General features: G+C 39.6%; 1 protein-coding gene across 1 annotated transcript; it reads right to left on the minus strand.

Annotated features, from left to right (window-relative positions):
* Nucleotides 1-27101, minus strand: NECAB1 (N-terminal EF-hand calcium binding protein 1; the record flags this gene model as incomplete). Its single annotated transcript, XM_010016678.1, has 10 exons — nt 1-29; nt 2898-2989; nt 3721-3798; nt 5763-5875; nt 7336-7389; nt 11465-11541; nt 13470-13582; nt 14219-14355; nt 24974-25071; nt 27037-27101. Coding segments are annotated over 10 exons (856 nt in total), but the record flags the coding sequence as incomplete, so codon positions are not given.
* Between the last annotated feature and the right edge of the window lie 304 nt (nt 27102-27405).

A 27405-nucleotide genomic window follows, 5' to 3' on the forward strand; every position in this document is an offset into this window, starting at 1 on the left:
CTAGTTGTTATTGAGGACCCACCATGATGCTGAAAAAGAGGAGAATTTATTTATTCAGTTGTTAACATAAACAGTATTTCTTTTTCCACGTCTTGTAAATACCCTAAATAAAATAGCTATAACATATATAAAGAAACATTCATTTATATATGCAGCTAATACTACTTCATTTGAAAGCTGCATACTATCCAGGCAGGGGAAGAATACTTAAAATACTAGAAGAGCTGAGTCTTAATTTCTGGGGGATGGCTTCAGCACAAGAATTTGTATGTCCTTTTTATAATATCCAAAGCAGCATTGATATGTCATAGGTGCGGCTGCATAGAATTAAGCACCCAGATCCCAGAAAGCAAACCACATAAATCTTCCTTCCTGTTCTGCTGTGTGTGTCAGTATTTAAGCTGAGCACTGCATCCCCTGGGTGGGCTGTGATGTCTTTAATGTCCTTTCCTGGTGACATTATTCAAACCTGGTGTTCCTTCCACACAGCTCTAGGGCTTAAGAGTGTTTTGTCTCAAAAGCAAGAGAATTGATGGACTTGGAAAATGTCATTCCCGTAAAAGAATATCTGTAATCACCACTTTATAGACAGGACTGGAGTGAAATACATCTGTACTTCTCCAGAGTCCCTACCCTTTGGCCTTTGGAAATTGAATGTTCTGCAGAGGAACCACAAGATTTATGAAGAGAGGCGGGAATGGAGGAAAGGAATTGTGACTCTATGTGAGATGCCCAGTTCCCTTGGTGGAAGGGTATTACTAGGCTCAGGAGGTTTTGCACTACACAGTTTGGGGATTAAATTCATTAACTCAACTTGTTTTCGTGAATATGTCCTAAATTTGTCAATTTTTGCCATTTTAATGAAAAATGTTATTCTTGAAGAAGAATGGTGAGAAGATACTTAAGAATCTTACCTGAATTTTTGCTATGAAAACCTAGTAGTCTCTGACACATCAGTGGATTAATGAATTTTCGGAAAAAAATGCCAGTTTATTTCATGGATTTCACGTGGTAAGAGTTCAACAGTTTTCCCCTAGCTTTTGTTTTCTTCACCAAAAGGTTCTCTAGTGTCCTCAAGTCCAGATCTTACAGAAAAACTGTGCAGTCACTGAAGATGAACTGACTCATGCCACCCTGGTAGATTGGCCCCGAAGTAACTTGGTCAGTTAGCGGGTGCATTTGTGATTGTAATAGGTTGAGGTTCCTGCTGATTGATAGTAAATGAATTTACTTTAGGATAATACTAGATCTAAGAGTGTTGAAGACTCTTGTCTTCCTGAATCAGCTTACACATACGTAAGTGTACATTTATTTATTTTAATTAATTGGTGGAGTAAAGACTCTTGCGTCATAATCTTTGAATCAGATTCAGATTAGAAGTTTTTCAGTTCTTAGTTACCCAGATGTGTAAAAAAAGTGGGGATGTGCCTGAGCTACAGTAAATTTGTTTTTAAAATAGAGCCTGTCTGTGTGCTAGTGGCAGAAGGTTTTTTCCCCTGATTTTACAGTGGTACCACTTTACAGTGTCTGAAATTCTTTCATAAAGTATACTTGTAGGATTGCAGCCATCTTTTTTTACTTCAAGAACATTTTCTGTCTTTCAAATACAAATATGATTTCTATAGATCAAACATGGGAAGTACTTTCCATGAAACAGAAGTTCCAATCTCTGTGCAGATTTCTTAATTATAGGTAATCTATAGAACTGTAGAAATAGCAGTGAATGCCTTACTCCCCACTGTCCCCCCAGCAAGGAGCGCACAGGGAGAAATGCTGTTTCTATGGCAACTGTGCTGCAGACTGAAATCCTCTTAGCAGGCAGAGTTGATGCTTTAATGAGCATTTTGAGTCCAATTTCAGGTACTGCTATATTTAGGCATTTAAAAATTATGTCTGCATTTCATTTTATTTTAATTGTACTTTAGCTCTGAGTGAACCACCCCTGGAACACTCCTGGGTCATACGCACTTTAGCTCTTGGACACCAAGAAGTTGGGGGAAAAACTGCATTGTTTTCTGCAGCCAAGTTTGTCTTAAATCCAGCAGTCTCCCGGTAAGATAGAAGATTTTAATAGATTCTCAGTTCATTAAGTGCAATCTCCTGAGACTGCGGGAATCCCTGACACATAATTGTGTGTCCAGATCAGGCTCATGAGGTCTGAGAATGTCTTGGCTGGCTTCTTCGAAGGCAAAACCCCAGGTACAGAACTGTGCAATATTGTTTTGGGGATTTTTTTTCTGTTAGGTGGGGGTTTATTATTTTTAAATTTATTCTGTGCTCAGACATAGGGAAATTAGGGTTTCATTGTAATAGATTTGGGTTCCCTAACAAAAATTTGCTGTTCTCCCTCTGTAAATATGAAACTGATGCTTGCTTTGCTTCATCCTGCACCCTTTTGAGAAAGATGATGTTGCATGCTCATTGGTTTGTATTAGAAACAATAATTTATATAATCTCTTAGCACCTTGCTTTTTCAATTATTTTTTTTTAAACACAGCAAGAAGTATGTACACTAAATTGGTTAGTAAATGTCAATTATTAGTAATTAAGGATCCCTTCAATCAATGTAAGTAAGTAAGTTGAAATCCTCATCAGTAGTTTTTTGCCTGAAAATCTTAAATGGGGTCTATTTTACTATTCACAAACAGTATTGTTTAGGTATTTTCTTAAATAGTATATGCTAGCATAACTTTGCACTATATAAAGCATGTGGGTCTCATTCTTGCTGATGCACTTTACATTTCTATGCATAAAATCACTTGGAGTTCCTCCCTCCTCATACTTCACCAAAGAAGATGTGACTAAGGGTAATATTATGCAGCAGTCGTGCATAGAGAACACACTAATACAGCAGGATTCTTCACATGAAACAAACAATGTGACAAATCTGTATTTACCAGGGACTAGCATTGTTGTCACGAGCTCTGGAGTTTCCAAGAAGTCCACGTTACTTCTTTGGAATGTCTTGCTGTAATTCATTTGAAGGTGTCTAAATAATAAATAAAGGATGTATCAGGTTTTTAAATAAGCTATTTTTTTTAATAAGCATTAGAAATTTTGCAATTAATGCTGTAACAGAGACATTGTGCTTCAAAACTTCGGCAATCATGACAGTGGGAGAGGAGACCAGGTAAGCTGTGAAGTGCTTGCGTGCTGTATTAAACACCTTAATTTCTGTGCACATTAACTGTCGCGCTGTGGTTCATCTCTTGGTTGTGACTCAGTGTAGCGTGGACGTGTGTTACTAGTGTTCTTGAGTCTTAGTGAAAACAAACGTTGAACTGGGGTTTTGTTCAAAAGGAAAGCGAGTAAGCTTCACGAGACTTCTTCCTTCAGAATGGTTTCTGTCTACAGGTTTAGGATTGTAGGGTTGGTCTGGGTGTTTTTTTGAACAGTAAATTTACTTACGGAAAATCTTTTTGTCTCAAATTCTTAGTCATCTGCCTGCCAACGGCTAGAATTCAGCTGGTAGGACTTTTAATCACTACGACTTCCATTCCAATTACCTTTGTCTTTCTGATATTTTTCTTTATATATGTTAGTATATTTTAGCCTTTAGCAATCGAAATCTTGTTCTGAAGTATTAATTGTGATATATTTAGCAAGAGATCAGTTAGCAGTATTTACTTTTTGTTCAGTCTTTGTACATGATTGCTTTCTAATCTTCAAAATGGTATTATATAACAAACAAAAAAACAAACCCAAACCCCCAAAGCTTACCTATTCCAGGCATTGCTGTTCTCCCAGAACTCATAAACAATGAAGCGGGAATCACTTGGAAGCTTCTGTATGGAAACACTAAGAATTGTAGAGTAGAACTAATATAAAGAAGCATTGCAAAGTTATTTGACATACACATCTTATCCCAAACTGCTTATGAGTAACACCAAATGCAGTGATATTTGAAAAAAAACCCCCACAATCCCCCCCCCAAAAAAACCCCAACCCAAATACTAAATTTAAAAAATAAGTGATTACATACTGCAAATTATCTGAGCTTTCCCCCCCTCCCCTAAAAAATGTCTTGTAGTCTTTTCATGTTTAATTAATATTTTAGGATGGACCCATTTATGAAACTCCTTTTTCACATTCCTTCAATAGTGTAATTTAGCTGAAAAAAATGCTAATCAGTAATACAGAAAATTAATCAAACTGTGGTTCAAGGAAAATCAGCCAATACATTGTATCAGAGAATGAGAGAATGGTTTGGGTTGGAAAAGATCTTAAGATCATCTAGTTCCAACCCCCCTGCCAGGGGGCAAAATGCCACTCAAATCAGTGTTTAGATGTATAGCACAAAAAGTATATATACGTATTTCTCAGAATGCCCAAGCGTGAGATTGCTGATCTTACTCCTGATGTGCTTGAAAGCTGGTCTCAGATTATATTTCATTCTGTAATAAGCAAAAATTTGTTTTGTTTATCGGTTTTCTCCTGATGTATGTGAAAGCACAGTGTAAAGTAGAAAAAACACTAAGAACTGTCAGAAAACACAATGTCGTAAGCAGCTGCAGTAAAACTCAACCGGTAGGTGGCACTACAGACTCACCAAATGCCGGTAAACCTGGGAAGACTGGCACTTTTTGCCATCATTTGTTAAGTTGCGTTCTGAAGTCATGTAAGCTCTCTCCCCTGACAAGGTTGCAGTCGCTGCAGTGTTTTGCTGGATGTTTGTTTTCGGAAGGAGGCTGGGGAGCTTCTCTTCTTCGTTTTTTCCAGCTTTTGGTCCAGAAGAGAATTTTATTTTCATAGAATCAGAACGATTTGGGTTGGAAGGGATCTTAAAGGTCATCTAGTTCCAACCCCCTGCCATGGGCAGGGACACCTTCCACTAGAGCAGGTTGCTCAAAGCCCCATCCAGCCTGGCCTTGAACACTGCCAGGGATGGGGCAGCCACAGCTTCTCTGGGTAGCCTGTGCCAGTGCCTCATCACTGCAAAAGTGTCACTCTTCTTCCACTTTAACTTACTTTTTCTGGTCTGGGTGAACACTTCTCATACAGTCCTAAGTGTGACAATCAAATAACCACAAGGCTCACAAATTAAGGATGTGACAGTCAGCCTTGGAAGCCTTTGAAGATATAGGAAGATCCTGTATTGTGCACACATTATAAAAGTATTTCTTCTATAATGTTCTATAGTGTGTACGGTAGCATCTTTCTCCAGCATGTTAAATTAAGAAATTCAGTACACTAATTAATCATTAAAATTTATCCTTAACACAGTTGTAATGTTTTATTGAATTCTAAAAGGAGCAAAACAGAAATATACTGTTTAGTTGAAAAATTTGCTTTTTCATTTTTCCCATTCTTTATTATGAATGAAAATTTTAAAATTGCAGCTTCAAGGGAAGATTCTGAAAGCTTCCAAGCAGAGAACTGGCAAACAAGGTGCTAAGTTGCTCACTTGCCACGTGAGCACAAATGAAGGATGGCAAATGAGTTTTCCAATATAGCGTGTCAGCCTAGGGTCTTCCAGAAGCCATGAATTGATGACCTGCAGAGCTAAGAAGCCTTAGAAGACTGGTTAGCATCTTTGGGATAGTCTGTGCTGTCATTTTATGATTATTATTTAGGCTGCACATAGACTTTGACATGTCTTTGTGGTTTTAGTTGTCTTTCAAAACCTCTGCCTTACACACATGCCAGGAAAGAAGATGTTACAAGTTCTCCCTTCATAAATAATCCAGCTCCACTTAAAAGTTATTCAAGAAATTAGACTGCATTTCCTTCCTTCAGCCCAAGGATAGTAACATTGTACTTACTGCAAGCAGCCACCCTGAGTAGAAGCAGATTCTACATACTGCTTCAGAGCAAGCCGGAATTCCTCAATTTCTTCTTCTATCACAGACATTTGACGTTGAACAATCATTATGTGCTGATATAAGAACACAACATTATTACTGCCATATCATCTTCTTGAGTTCCTTGTGCTTTAAACTCAGAAAAGTCTACCATAAAACAGTAACAAACACAGTCTGCTGCCCCTGCGTTAGTGCTCTGGAGTGGAGAAGTAGAAGTGCTCAAGTGTGGCTTTTACATCTGGGCAAGCTGAGGGACGGAATGGAAACACCTAAGTGAGTGTCCACCTTACGGAAAGTAAGAGTTGTCTAAACCCTGGATGAGAGAGTCTTTTCGTAAGTATGTGAAGCAAATGTTGATCTTTGAAAAGTTCAGAAATAAAGTCAGCATGTTTCCTTGGATGAATCTGGATGCAGGCAGGTGTGAGGTTTGAGATAAGAGCGTACCCCTCAGTCTGCACTGGATGCAGTGTTACTTTTGTTGAGGTGCTCTCATAGTCTTTAGAGCTCTGACTCACACCTGAATGAGATACCTAAGGTTGCCCATGTTAAATGATGAATAGGGGGGATGGGGGGTATTTTTGCCACATTTCTGCAAAAATGAACTATTTTCATAAGCATAACTAATGGGAGTTGACTGATTGATTCATCTATTGAAGCTTGTCCACTTCGTTAATGCAATATTTAAAGAAACACCATGTCCTTCTTAATCTCTTACACAGGTTTTTGGCTCATTTCTGACTTCATTACTGATATGTTATCTCATGGATTATCCTTCTGTCATAAGCAGCCTGTCTAGCAACATTGTAAAATATAATTGTATATTGTATAATATAATTTAAAAAAACGTAATGCAACTGCTGTGATGAAATAAGGAATCTGGTGCATCACCTATTTTTGTTATTTTTTCATGTGTATTTGATTCACATTTTGTTAGGTTCAAAGCCCTAAATTTATGAGTGCTAGTGTATCAGAAAATACGAGCTTGATCTTGGGACATAAACTTACTTAACAGTAAGGTTTTTGCTGGTCATGATTTTGGTTTTGTAAGTTGTAATACTGATTATTGTTCAGCACTAGATGCTCTCTCATCCTTCCTGATACGGTTTCTTGTAGAAGTTTTGGAAAGGAGGGAGAGAGGAAGGAAGGGGAGAAGGCTGTACAACAATGATTTAAAGCATGCATGCAGCATCAGGTGGTTTGGAGCAGAGACGCTATCACCCCTTAAACACTGCTGCCAAATTTGGTAGATCTTATTAATGGCACCTATTCCTCCTTATGTGAGTTGAGGTTTTGGCTCACTGAATCTGTTGAAAACAATGCAAAAATTAATATAAAGTTTTGCCCACATATTCTTTTGTTTTGTTGCCTCTTGCACAATGCATACTGCTAACTAAAATGGTTTCTTATCACTGGAAAAAATGAGGATGGTGATTTCTTAGATTAGTTTTCAACAAAAGAGATCAGGTGAAATTGTTGTCTCAATGCCTGGCATGCAAAATCGAATGTCAAAATCATTATCTTGAAAAGCACTTACAGATCTTGCATTTTCTTCCAAAACTTCCTCTTCAAATGGCTCAAGCTTTAGGTCCTTTGAAGCAGTTGAAAAGAAAATAGAAATATAAGAGGCAATACTACATCTGTAGTCTGCTCTTACCTTTTAAACAAACTATTCCAATAGCTAGATTCTGCTTAATCTCCAGAAGCTATAATTAAATCCCTTCTTTATTAGCTGTAAATCAAACAGAAGCATTGCTTGCAAAATCTTGCACACTTCAGTGGTTAAATCCAACCCAGGCTCTTCTGTACAGTTTTATTTATAATGCTGATCAGGTGATATTTCATTTGTAAGAAATCCGCTTGTTCACAGATGTTGTAAGACAGATACCTCCTGAAATTGTCATGTGGACTATGGAGATGAATTATAAAATCAACGAGGTTGGAAACGACCTTTAAGATCATCAAGTCCAACCGTTACCCTGCCAAGGACTGCCAAGACCACCACTAAACCATGTCACTAAGGGCCTCATCTGCACAGTTTCTGAATGCTTCCAGGGATGGTGATTCCACCACTTCCTTGGGAAGGCTGTTCCAATGCCTGAGCACCCTCTCCGTGAGGAAATTTTTCCTAATACCCAGTCTAAACCTCCCCTGGTGCAGCCTGAGGTCTTACCACTCTTGTCCTATCACTCGTTACTTGGGAAAAGAGACTGACCCCCACCTCACTCCATCTTCCTTTTGGGTAGTTGTAGAGAGTGATAGGGTCTCCCCTGAGCCTCCTTTTCTCCAGACTAAACAACCCCAGGTCCCTCAGCCTCATTTGAAATGAGCTATCAGCTACTATTCTGCAGGAATAAAACTTTAAACAGAAGAAACTTCCCTAAGGGGGTTAATGGTTGCAAGGGACTGTTTTTGAGCATTGAAAAAGATGTGCTTGCTGGTCCAAGTCAGGTTTCTGAACTGCTGCTCTTGCTGCTGAGGACAGGCAGGGCAGCAGCAAACAGATGCATCTGAAGGCAGCAGTCTGCTTGCTTGGCACGCAGGCTGGATGCGCACTTCATGAATCGATGATTCATGCAAACACCGTCTAGTAGCGCACACAAAATGAGCATTTACATGCCAGGCACATGCAGTACCTTCGAGCCCAGTGCCATATGGATATTCTGAAATATATCCATATGCCTGACAAAAAGCAGATTGATTTGCAATAGGCAGCTGGAGCAAGATGCACTCTTTGTTGGTGGTGTTTCACGTCCTACTGCACGCAATTCTTGTGTAAGAAAGAGAAAAACATTCCTTCTGCTTCCCGCTGGGTGAGGACTGATTAACCTCAAGGAGCAGGCGTTTTTCCAGCACAACTACTGTACTCATGGAAAAGCCAACAAGAGGTGTGCAATTAGAATCCAAATGACCAGGCGACCCACACCAGCAGCAGGTAGCAGAGCAAGGCAGGAGTGAAGGTGCGGTCACACAGTAACTGCTGTGCAGCTTTACTTCTGTAGAATGTGCATAGAAGGGCATGACATGCGTGTGTGAAGAGAAGAACACCCAGCTTTAATAGCTCATTTGTCAGTGCAGGCACTTCAGGTAAAATTCCTGAGGGAAAATGCATATTCCTGTGGCTCTTCTATACTTACAGTGCCTTTTATTTCTAGGGGAAACAAATGGAAAAAGAGAGGGAAGGAATGACTCAGTTGTACTGGAATCTCTCTATTAAGATAGCAAGATAAGTATTCTATTTTTTGCAGGAAATATGAATGTAGGGGGGAAAAAAAGATATGAATTGGAAAAAAAAAATAAAGACAACTTACAAGACTGATTCGTGGTTAAATTCACCTTTGACAGAAGACAGCAGAAGAATTAGACAACACTAAATCCTTCACCAGGTAGTTTTGCAGTAGGAAACACGGATGGATAACTTGCTGGCCCCCTTAAGAAGTTAAAAAGGTCTACACCCTACCACTGTTTCCCTTTGGCACTGAGCTCCTTTTCAGGCTGAGGTTCTCTCTCATTTATCTGTAGCCGATTTGATAATTTTCTAACATCCTTGTTAAACATGGTCAAGTTACTACTAAACGGTTGGCTGCTCTCTGTAGTGCTTGCAGTGCGTTGGTGCTGTATGCCAGGTTTCTTTTTTCAGTCACATTCTTTTAAATGTCGAGCTTCCTTGAACTCCTTTTGGCATCAGTCCACGTCGGGAGGCAACTGTGGCAAGACAGGGAGCTGCTGTTTCCAAAGCAGAGCTGGGAGTAAAGCGGGGCCGAAGGCAAGAGTTGCATTTCATGGTGGACTTTGACATTTCAAACTCCAACTTTTATCTATTCAGAAAAAATCAAGTTGCTACTAAAATGTCATTAATGTGGCAACTGCTGTGTAACTGCTCTTCTCATGCAGAAACGGCCTCTGGGAGGAAGCTGTTGTGTGCAGGTGGATGGGTATGCCCTCGCCAGAGGCTTACTGGAATGAGCAGGCAGAGTGAGAGGCTGATAGAAGTTACAGACAGTGCCACAAGGAATGGCCAAATTTCACAGCTGGTTAAGGAGAAATGATGCGAGAGACTGTCAGACCTCAGGGATAACCAGAGGAGTACTGGGCTTTTGGAGAACAGTCTTGTATGGCCAGGGGTGCTGGGGGTGACTGTATCAGTAATGCAGCTAATCAGTAATCAAGCTGAGATAATCAAAATAAAAAATTTTAGTCCCAAACTGGGACCAAAGGGGAAAAGTACTTGGGGGCAGTTTGTTCTCTTGGGAGGGAGCAACAGCAGAGAAAGGTCTGTATGCTTGTCTTGCTGAGCCCTGTGCTGGGTCACCACCATTTATTCTGTCTTCTTGTCTATTCCCTCACTTAACTATTTTTTCCTGTGTGTATAATTTGCTACTGAGCTCAAGCTGGACTAGCAGGTGAGGAGGAGACACTTGTCTGCCAGGACCCAAGGCCTGCGTCAGTGCCTGGGTAAGGAGCACGGATCAAGCCACAAACACTAGACAGTCTTATAGTCCATGATAATGTTCACAGGGGAACATCCCTCCTGCTCAGCTGGGAAGAAGGAAGAAGATCAGGTTGTTGCATATTCATGTTTCTGCAAGTGCTGCCTGTCTGAGGGTGCTGGTGAAGGCACCTGTGCTGCTGTGCGTGAACCCATGTCTTTGGAGTATGTGCACAACCTTGCTGCTGGTGAGCACTGACCTGCAGGGAGGAGCAGCATCAGCCCCACTGGGACTGGAGCAGCTCCTGGGTCTGAGAGCAATTCAGCCTAAAACCTCGTCCCTAGTGGACCAGGAGGAAGAAATCCCCGGAGTCCCAAATCCTTGAATACAGCCACTCCCTTGGCACCTATCCAACATTAGCTCTCTGTCCTTCAATAGGGACACTCCATGTAGAGAACAACACAGGAATTTAAAACCTTACTTTTTCCTCTGATTTCTTCTAAAAAAAAAAATGATAAAAAAAAAGTCCTCACACACAGTCATAAACCAACTTTTAAAAGCATTCAATCTGACTGGAAGAAAAAAGGAACAGGTATTTTCTCTACAGACAGATGTTACTCAGGTTTCTACAATCCTTGGTTGGGAATCCAAGGTTTCATTGGATCAGATGGATCATTTGTCAGATGCCCAGATGGCTCTGCTTTGGCGTGGGAACTGCAGGCAGTTTCAGGGCTCAGGGAGCTCCCAGGCAGGATCATGGGATTTGCATCAGCTTTTGGCTGAACTGTAGGAAAAGTGTTTAATCTTTATAAATCAATTTTCTCTGGTGGGGAAGGAGGAAACAAAACTTTATGTCAAGCTTTAGTGGGAAAGTTTGGAGAGGATGAGGAAAAAAACCCAATCCTAAAAAGAGAGGCTTGTCCCATGTTCCCCAAAGCAAGCCTAACTAAATACAACAGAATCCTCCAGTCATAATGTGACTATTCAGTTCTTGATGAAAAGTTGGATCTGTGGCGATGGGACGGGGAAAGGAAAACAGCAAAAAACATGTCATGCTCTGATGAAACAAGAAAAAAGGTGGAAGGAAAAATGTAGGGACTTAATGAGTGTTAGCTCTCTTAGGTGATGTTTCACTCATTGATTGGAAAGGCTGTGACTGGGACATGGAAAGCAGTTGTGGTTTAAGAATTTCTTTACTGAAAGTGAGAGAACAAACAGGTGAAAAGAAACACACACCTTTTTTTCCAGCCTGTCAATCAGGTTTTGGAGTCTGTTTATCTGGGTCATCCACTGGCTGTTTTCCTCCATCCAACCTTTGGAAAACATAAATAATGAACTCTTACAAAGCATTACTGAATGCTGGAACACAGTGTATTCATGTATTCATTTATTTTATAAAAATGTTTGGCTTAGCTGGCAATTTATTTTGCTTCCTGAAGATTGTGCTGTAAGTAGTTGCATGTTCATTTAGGTGTTACTAAAGAAAAGCATGGTTTTGACTATATGAATTATTTTCTTTCTTTTCAAGATACAATTGATATCCAATACAGAATGAAGACTACATTCTAGATTAATACATTCAAGTGCTTTTGAAATCATGCTGGTACCTCAAGAAAGAAATACTCTCCTCTGCAGATATAACCAGCTCATTACCTGAGTACCTTCTGCTCAAAATGCAAAAATCATCTGTGTGTGTTTGTGTGTGTGTATTAAGGTTTTCTCTATCTTACTATTTTTCTTAGTTTGCCATTTCTTCATCTTCTTTATGTAAATGTTTCTGTAAGAATCAGCTCTTCTGCTGCACAGCAAGCCTGTCTTTGGGATTCCTTCAAATACATCCCATGGAGGGACCATGTGCTGAGTCTTGTCTGCAGCTCCTCTTTCCCCTGAGAGCACTGGTGAAAGTGAAAGAAAGGCAGTCAAGAATGTCTGAAATATCCTGGCATGGGCAATGCAGCTCCGGTGACAGGATCTTACTTCCTTCTGCAGAGAGACAGCAGACCTGCTGCAGGAACCTGACTGCAAGGACATTGCCATAGTCACTCTGTTGCTGTTCTTAGGGTCCTCATACAGTGCTTTCAGCAGAATTCCAGCATTATTCAAAGGTTAAGAGTATGAATGTTCTTTCCACAAAAACCAAACCAAACCAAAACACAACGTTCTTATGAACAGCAGAAAATAATTATTTGGGTGTACATGTGCAGCTAAGTGATCTAGGTTTCTGGCATGGCATGTTGAGGAACCCTGACATTGAGAGATTCCTGAAAGAGCCTCCTAACATAACTGTAGAATGTCTTGTATGCATTGGGAATAAGGGATCTTCATTCAGAGAAGGTTCATTTAGCTGCCACAGCTGTTTTCATACTTAAACTCTGAGGGGTTTCCAGCTTTGTAATAGTCATCTGCAATATGCTGTCTTTAGGGCTTTCATGTATCCACTAATTATGGATGTAACCTTGTGGTGGACCTCTAGCTAATTTAATAACATCAACTGGATGTCCTTGCAGCTAATGACCCTTTTTCACCTTTGCAACCTTTCCTTTCCAAACCAACCTAGGTGATTGATGAAGACACTGTGTCTTGTCTGTTTATAGGGATAGGACATGCCCCTTTTAGAAGACTTCCTAACTCTCCATCTCTACTGCAGTCATATTTATGACTGTATCATGATCTGGTATCATACAGCAAAGGTGAAGCTAGAAAATGTTGTTCTACAAAGGCACAAGCATCTCTGAGCCTCTCTAAAGTCTGGAAATTTTTGCTTTGCCGAAGTGTTGAGAAAACATATGTGCATTATGCGAGCAGTTGCTGGCATCACCCACAGTGTGAATGTGTACGTAAGTGGTTGCTCTAAAGAGAGAGAAAGGTTATTTATCAGAAACTGAAGATTTTTCAACACATGCTCTTGATATGCAAATTCATTAACTTGCTCATTTTCCAGCTGAGAGTTCTTGTGGCACTTGGATGATGTTTTGACCAAAGAAATCTTAATACTTGGGAGGTACCACGGGTGTGATATGTAGAGGAGGCAGAGTGTGGCTTTACCTGAACAAGTACAAAGGCTAAAGAAATGCTGGCTTGAGACTGAGCACACATACACATCTGCAGTGTCTGTGCATGTGAGTAGCAGGCAGTGAGGAGACCAAGTGCTGAGACAAACACAAATCTTGTCTAGTATATTTTTTCTGTGTATGTGTGTGTATGCACGTTTTAAGTATCTTTAAAATGTGAAATGACATACCTGTGCTAAAACGAGGGCTGTTTGGTGACAGGCTGTTATTCCTCTGCAGCCTTCGAGATGAGAGCTTTCCTGGCCATTGAATTGAGAGCACTTCTGGTTTTGTTGGATTTTGTCTGCACAGAAACAGGAGACTTTATAAGGTAAAAAAAGGAGGGTTAAGCTGGTGTAAACCTATCTTTTAGGAAGAGAAAGCTCAAAGTTGGTGCCTGTGATGTGGTTCTGACCTGACCCAAGGAACCATTCGCACAGTTTCCTCATTCACATGAGTTTCGTGACATCTCTGCAGAGGAACTGGGGTCACAGGAACAGCTAAAAGTGAGATATGAACTTTCAACATTGACCCCTTCAGCTTAAAGATTGAAAAGATAAACAGTAACATGTATCAGATAATAAGGAAGGAAAACTGACGAGAATGAGCTAATACTGGATGGAGAACAGACAGACTGCTGCGACTGTGAGCACCCTTAAATTAGTTTAGGAATGTGTTAATGGGATTTTGATTCAGACAGTTTGCCTCCGGGTTAAGCATAATTGAAGGTGATTTTACATAAGGACTGGGGCATTCTGCACTAGGAACTAACTGGTTTTCTCCAAAATAGCTGTAGTTGTAGTGCTGACTTTGCCTGGCTTTTCCATTGCTACTCCTATAGTCCTTCAGGTTGTGGGGGGAAATGTAAAATGGTGTTGGAGGTCCATGGTGACCCCACGGCTCACACCCTTCACTGCAGCTGGGCAGGAGGTTTGCTCACCTCTCCTGCCGAGTCTGCTCCTCTGTGGTTTCCATGGCACACTCCAGGGAGCTCTGGAGGGACTGAAGCTGGTTCAGTGTTTCCTTCAAAAGAAAGCGAGTCACAAACTGCTCCAAATTAGAAGCTTCCTGATAGTCCTAAAACATTAAAAAAACAAGTAAGGATTTGCCTACTAGGTTAGAAATACGTGAGGAAAGATTCAGATTTAATTCAGAAAGGAAGCAGCTTGGATGTTTTCATGCTGATACGTGCAAATCATGTAAGCAACCTGTCTTTACATTTTGGGACCAGAAGACCTCTAAATTTCCAGGTATAGATGCTGATCCCACCCAAGCTGAGAGTGTCACAACATCATTTCTACCCCCAAAACCCCCTTTTCTTTACAGTTCTTAACTCCAGTTGATGGCAGTAGCACGTTACTTCCATAAGTGTGGAAAAGCCAACATAGGATTGACAAATGCAGAAATGAATTCAAAGCTTTCATTCAGCTCCACTCTTGTGAAAGATGTTTATCGAGCCCAGTGGCTGATCTCTGACAGTGTCTATGTGCATAGTCTTTGAGCACGGCAAATGCTTAGCGATATTCCCTGTAAAACTCCACCAGCAGTTCGGCTGGAGGACTGCCTGTGCCAGACAGATTGCCTTCTGAATTTAACAGTCTTTGGCTGATTTTTGTTCCTGTAATTTGTTTAATTGTTTTTGAAACCATGAATCAATATATTTCACAATTACATTAAATGTATCCAGAAGTTCTTTGAGTTGGAGCTTGCTTATTAGAAAAGTTTGCACCTATATTTTGTGGTGTATAATGATTTTTTTCTGTAACAACATTTCCAATATATTTTATGTGTCCAAAAATATTTATGCCTATTCTGTGTAGATAATTTTGGAAAGAAATTCTTAAGCCTGCTCTCTCCCTGGCCCAATGAATCGTATTTCCATGGATGGGGTCAACTTTAACATTTCTGACAAGCCCAGATCTGCAAAACTAGTTCTGCAGTGACATGCAGGTAATGCTGTCTGAGGGGGTTCACCTATACAATAATATAAAAACCCTCTTTGTGGTTTTCTCATTAATAAATATAATAGGATAGAGCAGACCCCTACAGTCTTTGCTTACTGTGTAGAGCTCCCGTCAATAAGAGGGAAGGAAAATGGACTTCTATCCCTTAAACTCTGAATGAATTTGTTGGCTCCTACGCTGGTGAAAGTATGTTGGTATGCTGGTGTACATTCTTCATATGCCATAAATCTGCTTATGTGTGCAGAAACCCCATTCAGCTGATCTTGGAAGCCTTTGGTTTCATAAAATATGAGGTACATTGAATGAAAGATTTCTCTAATCACTCCATTTGAAGATAGATGATGGTCTGTTATCTCCAAGCTTCAAAGAAAACCTGTCATTTCAATGTTGTTGCCTCCTACTCTAGCTGACAACCCATTTGAGTATTTTTGGCAACGCATATGGGTATTTTTAAGCTCTTCCTTGTTCTTCCCAATGTGAAATGCCTTTTTGACTTTTAGGCTTCTCTTAGAATTTTTGCATGTATGTGTTTGCAATCAGAACACAAATGTGGGATGTTTTGAAATTTAAATGTAAAATAAAAGACTGTAAGTTAATAGCTTTAAAAGCAGTTTGCTCTCAAATTAGAGTAATCTATTCACAATATGTGTTATTAACTTAGTTCTTGTTGGAAGACTTCTGCTAGAGAGATCTCAGATGTTAAACCACCCATGAGTCATCGGAAGTTACTCATGTTGCCAGGAGCAACTTCTATATTTACTTCTGTCTTCAGATTAATCAGGTGTAAGCCACTCTCCAACAAATAATTTCTCATTTATACATTTTTAAAATAGATTTTCATGTGAGATTGTCCACCTTTTGAGTGAATACCTGAGACTCACACCAGTCCTACAAATAACATTTATGGCAACCTTTACGATTACTAAATCTTATTATGCAATAGCAAAGCTTATTTTCTTCTTCTTCTCCTACACTGTCTCCATGGCAAGCGATTTAAAACTTTGGTGCACCTGGCAGACATCATTTAATTTCAAAAAAATTTTGATTTTTTGGGGCATGTTAGAACAACACGTGTGAATCTGTGTAGTATGGGCAGCTAAATCAAACCCAGCAGAAGAAACCCAGGGTATGTTATAATTTTTCATCTTTCACCAGTGCTCTTGGAAATAAGTGAACAAAACATGACAGAACTGACCACTTCTTGTAAGTTTTAGAATATCAAAGCAATCTCACAAGAGTAGGATAACCAAAATGTTTTAAAATTCTGGGCATCCAAAAAGTAAATGCTACAGATGCCTCCATATAGCTTCCTGCTCATAGTCTGGTAAATCTATACTGGCATGCTGAATTACAGCTTAAAATGTAAATCCATGCTGTTTCATTTTGCAGACTGTTCAGGTGGGCCCTCACTGATGGGAGGGTATCATATAAACATTAGCTCTGTAATACCTTCTACTCTCTGAGGCTGGTGCTTTTTGACTCCTTTTGAAACAATTTCCTGCACTTGAAAGTCATTAAGGTTTTTTCATCAAAACTACTACAGGTTTGTGCATTGCACCAGGATTTAGTCTTTTTTTCTTCCTGTTCTGTTCTTCCGTAAGTTCTATACTTGGAAAGGACCTATGGAAAAGGTCTTTTTGATCTTTAAATACAGCTTACAGTTACAGGTACACAGAGCTTTTTTCTAAAGATGGGCCATGCAGGCAGGATGCTAACATATCTACACGAGTCTAGAATTATCAAAATATTACGTATATTTCACCCAAGTATTAGTACTTACACCTCTTCTATACAGTATTACTTAACTCTTTTAATGCACCAATTTGGGCATTTTGTGCAGATAATGGCTACTCAGTATTTTTCTTGAAGTAATCTCTAAGCCAGCAAATCTGAGCTCACAGCAGTGTTGGACAACTTTGACTCCTGCCCACTGAAAGACAACTATGCCTATCTGTCCTTCTAAAATTCTTCAAAGGTCATGGAAAAAGGTATTCAGCACATATAAATTGTCAGCATTATTATAATTTAAGTCATGGAGGGAGAAAGATTGGCCATTACAATTCAACTTAAACCTCAACTCCAGCTCTCAGCAATGAGGGATTACGTGCTTTGTTATCGTTTCACCACCCTACTTCATATAGAAAAATGCTTTCATTTGCATTTCACTAGAGGCACACAGGTACAAGATTTCATTAGGAGAAAGGCATTGTTATTTCTGAATTAAGAAAAATGTGTATCGATTTATTAAGTGTATATTATGGTAAAATCAGCTTAAGTGGCATGGCCAGCATTTGTATTTTTAGTGTATTGTGCCAGCAATTAATAACAGGACCCACTGATGGTATCTATACATAAACTAGAAAAATGACCTGTTTCTTTAATTTCATTAGCTGCAAATTACCATTCATTAGCATATACATTGTACTGCACAGCAGTATGAGCAGTCCGCGTGAAATAAGTCTGTGTTAATGTATCACTCTGCTTGTTAGTTTTACTGATTGTGAGTGAATGAGGGTAATTTTCCACATCTACCTCATCAAGAGACAACTGTGACCTTTCTGAGCAGCTAAGATTTGAGTTCCCATTAATGCAACTGAAAATACACATAATTGGGTGATTTCTCTGTGGAAAGGTCACTGTGGTCTTTAAAACTTGCTTACAGCTGTGTTAGAAGGTTCAGAAGAGGTTCTCCTTTTATAATGGTGGAGATGGTGTGGTTTAGGCATCCACATCTCAGGGCCACCACAGGTTCAGTGGCTCTCTCGATCCTCATGAGCCCTGGTGCCAGCCCCAGTCCTCTCCCCTTGGGTGACCTGACACCATGCTGATCCACTTATCAGAAGAGCATCTCCTTGAGATGGGAAGGAGGGAGATACCTGTGTTCACCTACTTAGGACATGCAAACTAAATTTAGTTGGGGCAAAAAACCAACTCTGAAATCTGTCAGAAGAGGTGGGAACTTACGCAAAAGCTCCACAAACTTCATGGGAAAGGATGTCTGGCTGTCAGCTAGTCCAACCCCCTTTTCAGAGTAAGGTCAACTTCAAAGCTAGGTCAGGCTGCTCAGGGTGATGTCCAGCCCAGTTTGGTACATCTCCAAGGATGGAGATTACTCCATCTCCCTGCACAAAGAATTTTCCATCTGTCTAGTCAGTGTTTTTGCTTCTGCAAGCTGTAGCCATTGCCTCTTGTGCTTTTCCTATGCACCCCTGAAAAAGACAATATTGCTTTGTCTTCACTATAACCCTCCTTTAGACAGCAGAATTACATCTTCCCTCAACCTCTTCTCGAGGCTGAACAAACCTGGTCCCCTTGGCCTCTCCTTCCTACACTGCTATTCTGCTATGTAGTACATTATGTTATATAGCACGTTATAACTTGTTTATTGTACTTTATTTTATTTGTAAAATTATAGTTATTACTGTGTCTTACTTTGAAATTTTCTGCTTCCTATGTCATATCAAAATAATGTCATAAAAAACTTACGCATATCTTTACAGAAAATACCCCCAAGGTGACTGAAAAGTAGGTATCATAGATAAAGACTCAGTCTAAGCATAATCTATTTAAATTTCCCTTGATCACGGAATGTCTCCTGTGTGTTTAGATCCTACATTAGCAGGACAACTCCATGGGTTACAACTTTAAATTGAGGATATAAAATTAGTCAGAACAACATTTTTCATTGCATAAGATCTAGTTCTTCAGACTGTAGGATCCAAACAGTCAGAGTAAAATCATAAATCCACCAGACGCCAGATCCAGAGATGCTCATTGTGTTGACTTTTACAGCATCCTCATTGTAAAAAGTGAAAGAGGCATAGCATGCCAAACTATTACATAGAATCAACTTCCATTTTCAAGTGTGGCACAAGCTTTACAAGTCTATCACAGTATTGTATTTGGAATAAATTATATGTTTCAATTCTGCCTAAAGAATTGGAACAGTGACAATCCCTACTAACCACTTGCAATGCTGACATAAGAGCAAGGAAACAAAACAGGTAACCATGGGTGATTGTAAGAAAATATCGACATATAGGTGTAATAGCACCCATCAGAACCACATAATCTATCACTTTACTGGGATTACTGAAGGACTAATATATTCCTATTGCACTAATAGATTGTACAAAATTCATGCATGGATAAAAAAATAAATTGTATTTAACTGCTACTAAGTGCATGACATAGCTTAAGAGACAAGAAACTCTGTTTTGGCTGTGTTTTATATCACCAGGTAGCAGGGATATGTGTAATGAATGCCACTGCTCCTGGGAGAAGGTTGTAAGGATTGCAAGGAAAATGTCAAAGCTGTTGGTGGTGGTTTTGATAGGTATCAGCAGGAGAATGGCTAGGTTAGATGTTTCTTTTTCTGCTCTGAAGTTAATTCTATACACTTCTATGTTTAAAGGTATGGATAGTAACTTAACTAAGAGGTTTGGTTTGGTTTTTGTTTGTTTTTAAGTTCTGACTATTTAACACATCTTCTCTGCTACCAGCAGAATTTTGAGCATTGCCTCATTCTGACCTGGTAGATATAAGGCTTCCACAAAAAAGATTAAAGAAGATCCCAAGAATTTTCATTACTCTGATAAGGAGCTAGAAGAAGAACCCAGACTTGCACTAATAGTCACAATCTTAAATAAATTTTATAGATAGAAAATACTATGAAATGAAATTCCAAACCTTCATTTATCAATGTCTCTAGCTAAAATTAGCTGTTTATTCAAAGGGTCATCTCTGCCTTTAGCACAGCGCAACTGGTGATATATTTAGCACTTATCACCATCATTCTTCTCTCACAAGTGGTGTTCCCAGGGCTCAGTACTGGGGGCAGTTCTGTTTAATATCTCTGCCAGTGATCTGGATGAGAGGATCGAGTGCACCCTCAGGAAGTCTGCAGATGACACCAAATTGAGAGCAGGAGTGTTGATCTGCTGAGGGACGGGAAGGCTCTACAGAAGGATCTGGACAAGACGGATCAATGGGTGTCGCCAGTGGCATGATGTTCAACAAGGCAAAGTGCCAGGTCCTGCACTTGGGCCACAGCAACCCTATGGAACGCTACAGGCTTGGGGAAGGACTTAATAACCAGGCTAAACTCAGTAATACTTGCCTTAGGTTATTCTTATGTGGCAGCTATTCATTACATTCATTCTGTGAAAGGTGCATTTGTAAAAAATGCAATTTCAAAGAGAACAAGATTAGATTCTATGAAAATTGTTTATAAATTCTAATTATGTGCCCAAACTGGTGCTAGCCAATTTAACATGGATTTTGTGAAAACAAAACTACAATTTGAAGCCCCATTTTTACTCAAACAGAATGTTAGTTGTGGAACTCTGTTGTTGATATATGATTATCTAGCTTTTTTTTCTTTTTTCCAGTTATTTTGTTTTGCAATATAATTTACATAATTACTACTGTTACTACTACTCAAATATGCAATTAAAAAAATCTTGGTATTCTCGTTTATAACGGGTATCGACCCTCCAGAGTGCAGCTATTTACATAATTACTATAAATGCACCATCAGTAACTAAATTGCATATCCCTGTGTTACTCTTTCAGCTCCTATAATCTTCTCTCTTACTTTGACTAGCTTCTATTTTTAGATTATTCAAAAAGTTTTCCAGTAATAACAAGGTTGCATTAACTTCCCTTAGCTTGGGGTTTTTTGAGTGAAGCAGAAAAATGACTGATTTCATAGGAGCAAAGAATTAGACATGCTGTGTCAGTCCCAGAATCCAGCATTTTGCTGTTTTACACCATGCACTCCCATCTATCTTTTTGCAAGCAACATGTAAAAAGTAGTTAGGTTTTTTTGCCCCCCCCAATGCTCAGAAGGATATTTCAGAATTTGAGTACTCTATTGAATAAAAATTATCTTTCATGTCCATCCTAAACTTCTATGTTCATGTTTCTCATATTTAAATGTTGGGTGTAAACCAGTCATGCTTACTGCTGCTTAAGTGGTGTTTGCTAGTTCACCAAGTGTGGTCCCCAGCTATCACAGACAGATCATTTGCTGTCCTTCATAAAAGAGTTGCAAACGAGGGAAGAAAGTGCCTCCAAAGCAATTTCCTATTGACAGTCCTTCTTGCTTATTTCAATGTTTCCTTTACTTTAGATTTGAATTTCTATTTTTGCTGTTAATAAATATTTTCTATTGGATGTGAAGTCCTGCTAAAGCCAAGTCACTGAAATCAGGCCAGGAAGCATGTCCCATCCTGGAATCCCCCTGGTCACTTGGCCACGAGCCAACTGTGCTTAGATTTTCACCAACACTTAAGTATAAGCTGCCCTCAGGCACAGGGGGTTTAAAATCATCTGAAATGGTCCTTGCTTCCCTGCAAGCCTCTGCTGCCAGCTGTCACTGTGCAGATGCCAGTGGCGGTGGGGACACATAGGGTTACACCCTGGCTAGAAAATGACCCCGTGCCATTGGCAAAAGGGAAGGCAGAAAGCAGGAGAAGCTGGGAGTGCTTTTCAGCTGGTGAAAAAATGTGAACCTCAAATGTAGGTTATAACTTTGGTAAAAGGCACTGTCAGATCAGGGTAAGCCATCACCAGCTCTTCCTTTGTGAGACAGTTCCCCTGGGCAAAAACTCTTCAGAGACCTCAGAGCTATTCAAGTACCTAAACTTGAGTCTGGTACCCCAGAGAGACCCACCTGGTTTCCAGCTGCTGCCCCACAAGGGGGTCTCATTCTGTTCCTGGGTCTCCTAGAGGTCCTGTGTGCTGTTTGTCAGGCCTGTGCAGACATGTTGTGCATCCTTGATACAGATTTTCTAAAATACCACTAGATGCTTGATTAACCCCCTGAATATTTCTGTATTATCAACTTCATTTTATACGAAAATTACATTTCTAGTGATTAAATGAGCTTTGTCTAGTTTACCAGGAACAGAATAGCCTGCCACCACCAGCAGGTTGCATTTCCAATAAACTATAGCAATACCAGAAATAAAAATGATAGAGAAAAACTTGTTCTTACTGAGTAACTGACATATAGCAATAATTTTATGGCTTCGTACCTAAAAGAAAACATGTTCTTTAGTCTCTAAGTTTCTGATTTTCAGCATTCACAGGTCAACAGAACCAAGCTTTCAAGCACCTTAAAAAACTGGTATATTGTTATCTATTTATATCATTACTCAGTGACAGATTTTATTTTCTGTGCTGTGGGTTGCAAAGTTTCTCTTCATTGTATTTATATGTGACTACAAGCTACAGATTGTAATAAAAACGCAGCTTGCTGAAAATGTTATGTTCATTTGGGTAATAAAATCCCATAAGATTAAATATTTTAATTACATATGCTTTTGTGGTTTGTTATAAAATATGTCAGGAAAAAAAGGCTTAATGAAACAAGCCTTCCAATGCATTTGTGAAGTTTTGCTGAGTCTTTAATTTGTAATGCTTCCTGTACGTAAGATGAAGAAGAAATGAGATAAACAGAACTACACCAGCTTGTACCTTCATCACGAAAATATCAATCAGGCAGATACAAGAAAATAACTGACACTACTGATTAATCTGTCCTCAGCACTCCTGTATAAGCAACTCGTGAAGGCCCCTGATATACAAGAAAAATTATCAAATATCAAATGTCACAAATCCCTTTTAGAATCCTCAGATATGTGTTTCCCTTCCTTGTGTAAAGATGAAACATGAGGAGAGCAGTAACAAAATGGAAGGCTTGTTGCTCCCCAAGCATCCTCTGGTAAGATGTGTTTTGTATTCAAAGTGTGGTGCTTGCGATGCAACTCATCTTTTTTTGCATTGAAATATTTTCCTTGGTATACCTATTTCTCTGCATTTTTAGATTAGGACTTTCCCATAAGCAAGAGAGCATGATCCACTCCTACACCCACTCCCAAGGGCTTCCTGTCTTCCCAGGTGCTATTTAGTTTGGTTAGGAGGGATCTGGCCCTAAAATGGCGAAAGGAAGTCTGGTTTCAAAGTTTCTTGAACCTGCTAACACACTGGAACATTTTCTTCCATAGATGACTTGGTATGTCTACTTTCAGATAGCACAGGACTGGAAGAATTGAGAAAAGCTCAGTTCAATAGAGCTGACAACCCTTTCAAACCACAGTGGGCAATAAAGTACACAGAAATCACCCTGCAATCACCTTGCAGGAATCAGTTATTTGCTAATTTGTTCGATTAAAAGCATCTCTATGTGGAAATAATTTGGAGTGATGGGGACAATTTGGTTGATCTTGATTTAAATCCAGAAATTTATAGCCAAGCCAAACTCCAGTTGCTCTTGGTGGAAGATTAAATTGGGTTTATGTGGTAAGGTTTTGGTAGTGGGGGAGCTACATTTTATGGGGTTTTAATCTGTATCTCTGTCTATCTGAAATAAGGAGGGTTTATAGATTAGGTTTTAAATTTTCAGACATGCCAACCCACTTCAGCTCTTCATTCAAGACTGACACATCTTCCTTCTCTGGGGTTTCCTTGGAAACCGAAGCTGAAAAATTTTGCTAGGGCTCCAATTTCACAGCTGCCTCCCATGCAAAGTATCTACTCAGCACAGGTTACTTGAATTAGTAGGAAAGCACAGACTTTCTACAGGAAGGACTAAGTGGTGATTGTTTATCTGACTCTAAGTTGGATAAATGAGCGATATTCCAAGTTGCTCCTTTTTCCTCCCAAATATTTAAGACTGAATGAGCTGCCTACCTGAAGCAGCATGCACTCTGGGAAAGTTTAGCAGAGATTGACAGAGGTGCTGAGCTTTCTCCAGTCCACAAGAAGTCAGATGGGATGGAAAGCTCACAGCAACCCTGAGGACCAGGTCAGTAATCAGCCCCACGCTCTGCAGAGTGGAGCTCAGGTTCAGTCTCAGAAGTTTTTACTTTTGTTTTAACAGGAGAATTTGGTCCTTGGAAATTTGGTCACGGCCATTGTAAACAGACTCAGCCACTGTAACCATATCTTTGTAGTTCTCAAAGTGTAGGTCTTCAATTCAGGGTTTTTTTCCAACTAGATTATGGCTTAGAAGATAGTAACAAATGCTCCCATTACTCAGTGACTACTCAAAGGACTAGGTGGCTACAGTGGCAGAGCAGTGACAAAGCTTTATTTTGCACTGGAAAAGGAAACCCAGACCTTGCTCTGGATACCTGCTGATGTCCATTCATAACTAGACCACACATTTCTGAGGACCTACTTGTTTAAGCTGGGGAGTTAACTTCAGCTAGGAGCTACATCACACCTTGTGTGTCACTGGTGATGAGCATTGTTTATCCACGACATCCCAATATGCTAAGTTGCTTTTGCTGCGCTCCCAGCTCTATCACAGTAGTGGGAGGGATAGAGCAGCTCTGGTGAGCACGTGGTGCCCAGCCAGGGTTAACACACCACATTATTTTTTTCAAATTCCAACTATTTCCAGCTGTTGATACGCTGATAGCATTTCCCACATCTGGCATTGGACACGGAACCCTCTTCTTGGTACAGCAATTTGAAGAACATCCTTTAGATCATTCGCAAAGATAATTTTAGTTATATCCAAACTGTAATACTTTGCAGACAGAGCTTTACAGCTTTAAAACTCAGACAAAACTTTCCTACCGGACTTTTGCTACAAACATGTATATCTGGAAGAACTTAAATACAAATTAATAACTTTACCTACGTAAAAAAAAATACTGCATACATGTTCAAGTAAACAAAATATACAACGTAAAGAAAATTTCACAATTTTTACTCACTTTCTTTGTTTTGTCCATTGCCTTCAGTATGGTTACGTTTAAGTCTTCCAAGACTGATAGAACATTTTCATACTCTCCTAAGTGCTGGGAAAAATATTCTAAAAGAAGAAGAAAACCCATGTCAGCTATTAATAATATTAATACCAATTTTATCAAGTCTGATTTCAGTTATGGTGTTATTAACTCCTAAACACATAAAATGAACAAGAGTTACAGTGAAAAGGATGATTTAGGTTTTTTTTTCTTCAAAATCATTACCAGAGTACTTAAAATACCATAATCGGTGTTTACAAAAACATTTGTCTTCAATAAATGAGTTGCCAAATTGACAAAAATTTAAAATGTGAGTTTGAGAGCTGAAACAGACCCACAAAATATCTGCATTTTCGTTCTAAACTGGATTTTCCGTCTAATGGTCTACAGTTACTAGCAGGAAGTGAAGTTTTCATGTGTATGTATGTACTCAATTTGATTATTTCCATACAAAAATGAGTAATTCTGGTAAAACCCTTAGAAGAGGTAAGATCAAGTGGGGTCTGCTGTGAGTCAGGGTCAACTGAGAAATGAAGAGACCATAAGTTGGCCAGATAAGCTTCTAGTCCCAGGTACTGTGATGATATTTTCAACAAATAGGATGTATGCAAAATGCTTTTAACAAATCATATCTTAAGTTGTGTGATAACCTTGCATAGCTGCTCAAAGCAAAGGACATTTTAACAGAAAGAGCTGATGTAAAATCAGGGTGCATAACTCAGAGGCATTACAGTGAGAGGAGGACGCAAACCTGGGAAGTCATGATCCAACTTCCCATTTGGTCAACGTGTTGAAACACAATAGAAGAGGCACAGAAGGGAAAAAGTATGAGAAAGAAAGAAAGAAAATAATGTTAAAGCTAGAGATTGTGTTAGACAAGGCATTTAGACATCAAATCACCTGGAAGAGCATGAAAAACAACATCTAAATGGCAGACAGAAAGAACAAGAAGCTATTTGAAATAACAACTAGCAATACTTTGAGGCTTTTAAGAGGTCAGCATGAGTTTCTTGAGGGAGTCATGAAAGCATAACATTTCAGGACACTGAAACATAACCTGGTATTGCTAAGAGGTTGAATGAAATGATTTAGAATGAAAATGTATTGTGAATTAGTATCCTGGAAATGAAGCTTCATTTTTGAGAACTTGGATAACTCCGAAAAAGCTGTATAATCACTAGCTTAAACGTGTGTTCAGTAAACTTAGTACCAGGTACACAGATGAGAAACACCCTTGTGGCAACCTATGACAGATTTAAGGGCAGCTTAAGCAGCCCATGTTTAATGAAACCAGACAATAAACAGAACCACCACGAGGCTGACATCCCCTCAGCCCTCCAGCCAGCTGGATAACTGAGGGGTTTTGATGGTCTGTGTAAGAATGTGCAGAAATTTTCTGTAAATTGTTTTCTGCTGTTAACAGCACTCCTAAATCAGGTGCTGTAAGATCAGCTGGAGAGCAAACCGGGTGTTGAGGAAACTCCTCACAGCCCAGAATGTGGTACAGGAGTGGGTAACTGGGCCAAATGCTAGGCCTTGTAAAATGGTGGGGGGGGGCTGGGGTGTGAGGAGAGAAGATAGAACTTGACAAGCTGCTGTTATCACTGGCTCAAGTTGGAGGGAAGTAATGAATTTTCCTCCAGTGGGGTACCAATATGACAGCCTCTTTCAAGATTGCCAAAGCAGTCATACCTCTGAAAGTGATAAACCAAGTAGAAAAAATATCTCACATGAAAGGGAAGTAAGATAAAAGTTATCTATCTATCTATCAGAACAGATCTTGAAGTTCAGAGAATGTGAAGTATTGATGAGGAAAAATATTTTCAAAGTAACTTCTGCAAGTAATGGATGACAGAGTGTAAAAAGGTTTTAAGCCATCTTCGTTTTCCCAGGAGGTCTTTCAATTGAAACTATTTTCTGTTTGAGCTACAAAGATTAAACAGGAAAAAAAAAATCATATCACATGATATGCTCACTTGTGCAGGGCTTCCACAGGTATGGATTATGTTCTTGCCCAAAAAGGAACTTACCGCAGAGCTCTTCTGTGTCAAGGTTGCTGGAAAGATAAGAGTATAGAAGGTTAGTAAGCTTAGTACTTTATTTTTATTGGATTGGTAAACAGGAGGACTCAAAGATTAGCCTGACTCAAGGATTAACCTCCCCCAGCCTGGGCTGCAGGAGGAGACGTGAGTGCTTGGCCCTTGCTGGCCTTGCTCCCTGCCTTGGGGAGACTTCATAGAATCATACAATGGTTTGGGTTGGAAAGGATCTTAAGATCATATAGTTCCAATCCCCCTGCCATAAGCAGGGACACCTGGCACTAAACCATATTGCCCAAGGCTCTGTCCAACCTAGCTTTGAACACCGACAGAGATGGAGCATTCACAACTTCCTTGGGC

The sequence above is a fragment of the Nestor notabilis genome, unplaced genomic scaffold, assembly GCF_000696875.1.
Source record: "Nestor notabilis isolate BGI_N333 unplaced genomic scaffold, ASM69687v1 scaffold366, whole genome shotgun sequence".
NCBI lineage: Eukaryota > Metazoa > Chordata > Aves > Psittaciformes > Psittacidae > Nestor > Nestor notabilis.